General features: G+C 23.4%; 1 protein-coding gene across 1 annotated transcript; it reads left to right on the top strand.

Moving 5' to 3' along the window:
- Positions 1-268: 268 nt before the first annotated feature.
- Positions 269-1,081, top strand: HO133_004993 (uncharacterized protein; the record flags this gene model as incomplete). Its single annotated transcript, XM_037295905.1, has 1 exon — positions 269-1,081. The coding sequence occupies one exon, from the start codon at positions 269-271 to the stop codon at positions 1,079-1,081; it is 813 nt and encodes a 270-aa protein (XP_037148603.1).
- Positions 1,082-10,167: the final 9,086 nt, after the last annotated feature.

Raw genomic sequence — 10,167 nt, 5'->3', positions numbered from 1 at the left:
AGCTTTTAAAGGCTTAAAGCTTGTTGAAATGTGGCCCCCGCGCATCCCAGCCACCATGTTTTTGGCCTCCGCGCATCCCAGCCACCATGTTTTCCAGCCACCTGATTTTGTACTGTATTTAGGACCTGGCCCCGGAGAGGTTTTGGAGAATCAATCCGTCCGTTCTACACATCACATACCTGATATTCTAACAGGTTATGAGCCCGGTTCTGACGCTGCTACCATACCTCGCTGCTACCTTGTCCTACTACCATACCTCGCTACCACTATGTCTCAACGCGCTATTCTCGACCTATCATTCAAGTCACCTATTCGCCAACTTCATGAGGGTAACTATTCCGAATGGCTTATGGATATACGTGCCCTGCTACGTAAACAGAAGCTATGGAAGTATACTCAAGAGACCCCCCCCGAGTCACTAACCGTGGCAGCCCTAGTCAAGTGGAAAGAATCCTCTATAGAGGCTGCCGACGTTATAACACCTATCGTCAGCGGCTCTGTTAAGCAACGGCTTATCATTGACGAGTTTAACTGTGGCTTTCGAATGCTATCCCGATTAATCACACTCTATCGACCCACGGGTAACGAAGAATTTATGCGACTCACGAAAGAATTCTACACTTTGAAGTACACCAGCTTCGAAACGATATCCGAATACCTTACCCATATCAAGTTACTCGAAGAACGAATTGCCGCTACAAACGTCATTCTTATCCCCGATAAACAAACCATTCTTTGTCTCTTCATATCGCTCCCCGGACATCTCCAATACTTGACCAAGATTTGGGACGTTACACCGGATATGACTGCAGAAAAGGCCTGTACTATGCTTCTGGAGGAAGAGAGGAAGGGAGAAAGACTAAAATTTCCGGAGGAAGAGGAGAGAGCTATATTTGCGGCTGCGGCTGTTAGAGGAAAGGCTGATAAGCCCCCATATAAGACGTGTGGGAGGCTACATGGACCGGTGTGTTGGACTGAACGTCCTGATTTGGCCCCGGAATGGTATCAACCGCAGGTTGGTGTCAAGCGGAAGCGTACCGAGTTAGGGGAGGCTCAGGCTGCGATAGCCTATTCGTTCTAAGGCTGGAATGGCCTGTTTTTGTTGAAAGGCTGGAATGGCCTGTTTGTTGTTGAAAGGCTGGAATGGCCTGTTTGTTGTTGAAAGGCTGGAATGGCCTGGGCTGGAATGGCCTGGGCTGGAATGGCCTGTTTGTTGTTGAAAGGCTGGAATGGCCTGGGCTGGAATGGCCTGTTTGTTGTTGAAAGGCTGGAATGGCCTATTATTACGGCTGGAATGGCCTATTGTTGTTACGGCTGGAATGGCCTGTTGTTGTTGAGGCTGGAATGGCCTGTTATTGTTACGGTGTTGTTGTTGAGGCTGGAATGGCCTGTTGTTTGTTGAGGCTTGTTATTGTTACGGCTGGAATGGCCTGTTGTTGTTGAGGCTGGAATGGCCTGTTGTTGGGAGTTGTGTATAGCTTCATTTCTTGTTGGGTGGACTGGGAGCGTGGCTGCAGGGGAGTGTTGAAATGTGGCCCCCGCGCATCCCAGCCACCATGTTTTTGGCCTCCGCGTATCCCAGCCACCATGTTTTCCAGCCACCTGATTTTGTACTGTATTTAGGACCTGGCCCCGGAGAGGTTTTGGAGAATCAATCCGTCCGTTCTACACATCACATACCTGATATTCTAACAAAGCTCTTTTTATAATTTCGAGATCTTCTTTTTTATTTATCTCTTATTAGATATTTTATATAATTAATATAAATAAAGCGCCTTAATAATAGTATAAGATTTTTAATATTAATATTAATTATCTATCTTTAAGTATCGCTTATAGTAAATATAATTATTTATTAAAATAAATAAATAAATTCTTAAATAGCTTAATACTTATTATTTATACCCTCTTTTAATTAATTATTAATATATTTTAAGCTTTAAATACTCGATTTACTTTATAAAAAAGAGTTTTATTAAATTAGTCTAATATTAATTTAACGAATAGATCTTCTATCTTATAATTTTAGAGAATTATATCTATAATAATTATTTAAAGAATTATTTTTATTAGATATAAGCTAAATCTATATAATAAGAGCGAGATTAAAGTCTTTATTAATAAATACTTTCGCTAGCGATTTATTCTTAAAACTTAAAAAGTAGATAGATTTCTTTCTTATATTAGCGCTAGTATCTTCGCTATACGCCTTTATTTTCTAATAATAATAGCGCTATCTCGATTTAATATTAGATTTTATTTTATTAATCTAGGGCTTAATAATATATATAAGCCTATATATTATTTTATAATAGATATATATATATATTAATACGACGAATAAGCTTCTCTTATATTTAATATAAAAGAGTATTCGAAAGTAAGGTCCTTTTAGATCGATAAGTTAATTATTCTCTTTAATTAATATATACTAATATCTATAATAGAGATAATTAATATCGCAGTAAAATAACGAGTATTTTAAAAGAGTTATAAGCTATAAGACTTTATCGATAAATTTCTTATAAGCGAAAAAAGGTAGTTAGATCTTATTAATAAAATTTAATATATTAATAAATAAATTATCTAGAGTTTAATAATTCTTTTTATAGATAAATTTAAAGCTAAAACTCTCTCTATATTTACTCTTATATTTAACGATATAATTAATATCTAAAATAATCTAATTATTAAAGACTTTAAAAGAGATAACGTAGTATAAGCTTTCTTAATTCTAGATATTATTTATATATTATTATTTAAGAAAGAATTAGAAGATAATATAAAATCTAGAGAATTAAAATTTATATCTTTTTATAAAAATTAATTAAAAATTAAAAAAGAGAGAAAATTTATTAGAATTAAGATGAAATTTAAGTAAGAAGAATAGAAGACTAAAGAAGAAAATAAGATTAATTCTAATTCTAAAATAAAGTCTTAATATTAATTATTTTATATATTATTAAATCTATAACTTAAGCTAGATAAATTTAATAAGTATAAAATTATTATAATCTTAAATAATAATAAAAATAATTTTAAATATATTTTGGAGGAGATTTTTTATAGTGACGGCTTTATTAAAGAAGAAGAAGACTTTATTAAATAAAAAGAAGAAGAAAAAGAGTAAGCGAAATTAAAAAATATTTTTAATAAGAGTATAAATAAGAGTAAGAATAAGAGTATATAGAATGTATTATAAAGCGATAATTTCGATTTTATAAGTAACTTATTCTATTTCTTAAGAATTCTTATATTAAATCTAATAAATTTAGAGTCTTACTATAGACGATAGTCTTTCTTCTCTTAAGATCGTTATTATTTAAATTAATTAATAAGAAATATATAAGAAAGAAAAGAGCGTTTTAAAAGAGTAAAGAAATAAGTAATAGAAGATTAGCACGAAGAATAGTTATAAGCGAACGATCTTTATTATTTATAAATAATTATCTAAGAAGTAAACTAAGCTATTATCTAGAAAGACTTATAAATATAACTCTATATTATTAATTTAATTTTAGATTAATTTATTAATATAGACTAATTATATAATTAATATATTAATATATAAAGGCGATATTATAATTTTTAAAGTATATATATATAGCCCTTAATAGTCTAATTTTCTATCTCGCTTAATTCTCTTCTAAAGAGATCTTCTATTTCTCTTTTATTTATAATTAAAAGCTTTATAATAAGTTAATAATTTCGATATTACTAATATATTATTAGATATATATTAAAAGAGATTTATTAGAGTATATTACTTTTATAATAAATAAGATCTTTATTTCTTTAATAAATTAATAGATAACTCTAGAGAATTTCGAATAACGTATTTTTAAACGAATTAAATTTATTCGAAATCCAGAAATTATATCTATATCTTACTTTTTAATATTTAAAAATTAATTACTTAAACTCTTATTATTTAATAATTACTTTATATAGAACTTATCGAATATACTTTCTTTATAATTCTATTTATAAAGGTCTTTCGAGATAGTATCGCGTTATTAATTAATCTCGCTATCGCTATTAATAATCTTAATCGATATTAACTATTTAATATCCTATAAAGAAAACTATTAATAACTATTTATTATTAATTTAAAGTTTAATAGCTACGATTTAGAAGCGATTTAAAAAATCTTAATTAATTAAATTAAATTATTTTAATATTTTCTATCTTATAAAAATTATAAAATATTAAAATTAGAATAATTATTTCTATTATTTTAGAGTAAAATATCTCTTTAATTATTACTTTCTTATTTAATAATAATTTTATTTTAAATTAAAGTCTCTTAACGCTTCGATAATATACTTAAAAGAAGTATTATAGCGAATCTAAAAAGTATAATATTACTATCACCATCGTCGATATAAGAACTTCTTCTTCTCTATATAATAAAAATATATATTATTAAATTACTCTATAATTATATAACTAATTTTATAGCGAACTTTAAGACACTCGAAAGAGTAATATTTAAAGTATTTATTATCTTTACGACGCCTTAATTAATTAAGAGACGAGTATACTAGATAATTATAAAGAAATTATACTATTTATATATTTAGTTATTTATAATACTTACTTACTTACTTATAATACTTACTTACTTATTTATAATACTTATTTACTTACTTATAGTACTTACTTATAATACTTGCTTATAGTACTTGCTTATAGTACTTATAGTACTTACTTATAATACTTACGTTATTATAGCGATACTTTAATATCTATAGCTCTATTACGATCGTACTCTATATCTTTCTTAATATATTATTTAGCCCTATAACCTATTAGGGTCTAGCGTGTCTTAATAAAGTTATCTACTATTACTTAATATCTTCTATCTATATAGCTATCTAATATCTAGTTATCTTATTTAATATATCTATATTAATATTATATCTATATTAATTCTAATACTATAACTAGATTATCTTACTTACTATATTCGAATTAGTAAATAAATTTAAGAAATCTATTAATAGAGGCTTTAATAAGATATTAAGTTAAGTTATTATATTTTTAAGTAAATCTATTATATAGATAATATATTATAAAGAATATCTATCGAGATAGCGTAATAGTCTTATAATTAGTTAGAGGGATAAAGTAATTATTAAATTAGTTTATTTATACGACTAGTAAATTTAAAGAAATTATTATTTAACTTAATAATTATATAATTAATTCTCTAAGCGAAGTAAAAGTATTTAAAAAAACGATATTTAGATTATCTATGATTTTTATAATAGTCTAAATAATCTATAAATTAGAGAAAAAAGTCTTTATAAAATATAATATTATTTTTCGAATTTATAGTAAAGTCTTATAAAGGATATTATAAGAAGTTTTTCTTTTTTTTTTCGCTTAATATTTATAATATTAAAGAATTAAGAGAAATAACGTAACTCTCTTATCTTTATTTTAAAATTATTATTTTTAATATATAATTAAGTAAGATAAATCGAGTTAATAATCTTTTTACTTAGATATTTAATTAATAATAATTCTTATTATCTAACGATATAATAAAGAATATCGCGATTATTATAAATCTATAATAGATTATTAATATCGATTAACTATATAATTAAATCGATAAGAAGCCTAATTAATTTCTTATTATACTTTACGATCTTTATTATTAATAAAATTAATTTTAAGATATAACTAAATAATATATTAATTTTAAGATTAAGAAGAATAAGATAGTAGATTAATAGAATAAGATTTAATAACGCTTAAAGTAAGTTAATATTAAAATCGAGAAGCTATAAGAATAGAATAAGAAGCTTTAATAATAGCTAATAGTAATATAATTAGATATACTTAGAGATCTATAAATCACTTCTAAGATATAAGCGTTAATCTTAATAGAGTTTATCTAAGTTTTACTTCTTATCTATAGAAAAGAGAAGTCTATTAAGCTATCAAATTCTCTCTTCTTTATTAATAATAAAGATCTTATATAAGAGAATTAATTAGTTAAAATAAAGGAAAAGTTATTAGATAATAAGAATTACTATTTTACTAAGACGTTTTAGATTACTTATCTTTTATCACATATAAATAGAAAAGTAATCTCTTATACTCTAAATAGAAGATATAGAAGTATTATAAACTTTTATATATTAGTTAGCGAGGTTATAGACTAGCTAACTAAGATCTATAAAGAGATAAATTATTATAAAAAGATAAAATGCGAATACGATTTTCTCTAATAGATAATCTAGTTCTTTAATAGATTCTATATAAAATTTATTAGACTTAATTTTATATTTAATTATAACGAAATTTATCTAAGAAATAATTTAGATATTAAGTTATAAATATATACTTAACTCTACTTTATTTTTATAGCTTTTTCTAATTATAAATTTATATCTTTAAAGAATATTAAGAAATATTTTATAAATAATAATAACTTATAGCGCGTAAGCTATAAACTATATCTAGCTTTAATTATTAATAAAATAATTCTTAAAATTATTATAACTCGAATAAGAAAGATAATTATCGCTATAATCGAGAATTATATATCTTTCGCTATTATATCGAGTATTTATATCTTAAATATCTTTTAGAGTATATCGAAGATAATAATTAATATAGATTTAAGAAATTTAATATATTTTAATTATAGGAAGATAGATTATATAAGACGCGATTATTTAATATAGAGATAGATTAACGCTAATAAGAAGGCCTTATAAAAGATAAAAATCTATAAACTTATTATCGATAATAAATATAAGATAAATCTATTAGTTAACGCTTACGAAGTCTCTAAGAATTTAGAAAATAAATAATCTCTATTAAAGTTATAATAAGAGGAATCTATAATATATACTTATTAGATACTCTTAATAATTCTTTAATACGTCGTTCTTTTAGAATATAAGTTACGCTATTATTATAGAAATAAAAATACTTACTTTAGAACGCTCTTATTAATAGTAAATATATTAGAATATATATAGTTATTAATAAGTTTCTAGTTTATAAAATTTATAAAGAATTACTATTAAAATCGATCTTACTATTAAAATCTAAATCTCTAAAAAATTACGATGGCCGGATTGTAAAGAAATCTATTATCTATTATTTATTTTTAATAATAATAATAAATAACTATTAAGAGGGAACGTATTCTATACTTATCGCTCTTTTTATATATAATATAATTCTAAGAAAATCATAAATAAATAAGTATAGAGTGCTTCTCGATATAATAAAAGATAAGATTCTTTTTATATTAGATCGCTATAATTATAATAATAATAAGATCTCGATAGCGAAGGATCTCGCTATCTTATTAAATTCGAAATCGAAACCCTCTATTCTATAGATTATCTTAAAGAAAAAATCTTCTTTTTAACTTATATATAATAACGACTTAGACTTTATTATCGACTTAAATATTCTTAGCGAATTAATTAATAAGAAGAGATTAATATCTACTTTTTAGAATATAAGATAAAAATAAGATATAGATTTATAATTTATTAATATTATTGAAATTAATATTATATTATACTATTAATTAGCGTGTAATAAGAGAAATTATTTATTTATTCTTATTATAAATAAGATCTATAACTTACTATCGAAAGAGTTACCTCTTTAGAAGAAATTACGTAATCCTCGCGTATTGATTAATAAGTTATATTCTTATAATTTAGAAAAGAAGTATAAAAGGTGCTATAAATCGAATTATTCTATTTAAATTAGCGTTATTAAAATTATTAGTTCTAAAAATATTAAATAAAAACTTTCTACGAAGTATTATAACTATTTAAATATTTTTAATAAAATAAAGATAAACGAACTATTATTATATCGCTCTTATAATTATAAATTAAAATTTATAGAGATTAATATTATCGAATTATTAAAGAGTTAAGTCTATTTTATATTAGAATATAAGTTAAAATAAATTAAGAAATATTTAAATAAGCACTTGAAAAAGGATTTCATAACACCTAGTCATACTCCGTTCGTATCCCCTATTCTATTTATTAAGAAATTAAACGAGGGCCTACGCTTTTATATAGACTATCGAAGACTAAATATTATTACTAAGAGAAATCGATATTTAATTTCATTAATAGACGAGGTTCTCGCGAGAATTTAGGGCTATAAATATTTCACTTAATTAAATATTATAGTTATATTTAATAAATTACGTATATATCTCGATAGTAAGAATTTTACTATATTTATTATCTCCCTCGATATATATAAATATTAAGTACTTTTCTTCGATCTAATTAATAACTTAGTTATCTATTAGTAATATATAAATAATATTCTATTTAAGTATCTAAACGACTTCTATTAAGTCTATCTCGACAATATTCTTATTTATAATTAATCGAGAAAAGAATATATTACGTATATTCGAAAGATTCTTTAAAAATTATAGAAGGTCGGATTATAGATAGATATTCTTAAATACGAATTTCACGTCTAGAAGATGAAATTTTTAGATTTTCTTATTTTAATTAATAGCCTATAAATAGATTCTATTAAAATTCAAGCTATTATTAAATAATCTACCTCTATTAATTTAAAGGAGATATAAGCCTTTATTAGCTTTTATAACTTCTATTATTAATTTATAAGAGACTTCTTAAAAATTGTAAAATTAATAATAAAATTTATAATTAAGAAAGTAATATTTAATTAATTATTAATCTATTAAAAAGTCTTTTATTTATTAAAGATAGTTATTATAAGAGCTTCGATTCTACGCTATTTCGATAGATTAAAAAATATTATACTCGAAATAAACTTCTCTAATTATATTAATAATAATATTCTATTCTAATATAACAATAACGAAGTCTTATACTTAATAGCTTTTTATAATAAAAACTTTATTTTAATTAAATATAACTATTAGATTTATAATAAAAAGTTATTAGCTATTATTCGCTATCTAAAATATTAGCGTTTTAAATTAAAATATATTAATATCTCTATTAAGATCTTTATAAATTATAAAGACTTAATATACTTTATAAAAGAAAGAAATCTAAATTATCGCTAGGCTCGCTATTTAAATATACTATTTAAATTTAATATTAAAATTATCTATCGCCTAAAGCCTTAGAATATTAAAATTAATATACTTATATATATAGTCGATTTTAAGTTAAATAGTCTAGAGAATAAATATTTAAAGTAGTAATATTAAATAATACTCATATTTAATCATTTAAAATTTAATAATAAAGATATTAAAATTTATATTATTAACGATTTTATCTTTTATAGAATAATCTAAGAAAATAAGATTAATAAGTTTTATAATAAAATTTATAAGACGATTACGAAAGATAAGAATAAACTCTGCGAAGTTATATTTAATAAATACTCTATAAAGAACGAGGTACTCTATTATAAAAATCGCTTATAAGTATTAAAAGATTTATATATTAACGTTATTCGCGAAGTATATAATTAATTTTTATATAAATATTTCGACGTAGTTTATATCTATAAGCTACTTAAGTAAAAATACTATTAATAAAATATAAAAGCTATTATTACTATTTATATTCGAAATTACTATATTTATTATAGATCTAAAGCCTCTCGCGATTAGAAATATAATCTATTATAATCTCTACTAATTTCTTAAAAGCGATAATAGAATATCTCGATAGACTTCGTAATAAGTTTATTTATATTTAATAGATATAACGCTATCTAGATAGCGATAAATCGACTTATTAAGAAATAATATTACGTTATATACTCTAATATAAACGAAGGAATTATGATTAAAAAGATAATTAATATATTATTTAAGAAGATCTTTCGCTTATATAGTCTATCGACGTCGATAATTTCGAATAAAAGCTCTTAATTTATATTAATAATATAGAAAGTCTTTTATAAATAACTCGAAATTAAGGCTAAATTATTAATAGTCTTTTATTCTAAAATTAATGAATAGATTAAATAAGCTAATTAGAATATAAAATATTATCTTCGAATATATTATAACTATATATAGAATAATTAATCTAGATAATTATTTATTATCGAGTTTATCGATAATAATATTACTTTTATAGCGACGAATATTTTATTATTCTTTATAAATAAGAGCTTTCACTCTTAAATGAGTTTTAGTT

The sequence above is a fragment of the Letharia lupina genome (genome assembly GCF_014066315.1).
Source record: "Letharia lupina isolate WasteWater1 chromosome Unknown contig_20, whole genome shotgun sequence".
NCBI classification, from domain to species: Eukaryota; Fungi; Ascomycota; class Lecanoromycetes; order Lecanorales; family Parmeliaceae; genus Letharia; species Letharia lupina.
The sequence above is the reverse complement of the archived record's forward strand: the minus strand, read 5'-3'. Positions and strand labels throughout refer to the sequence as shown.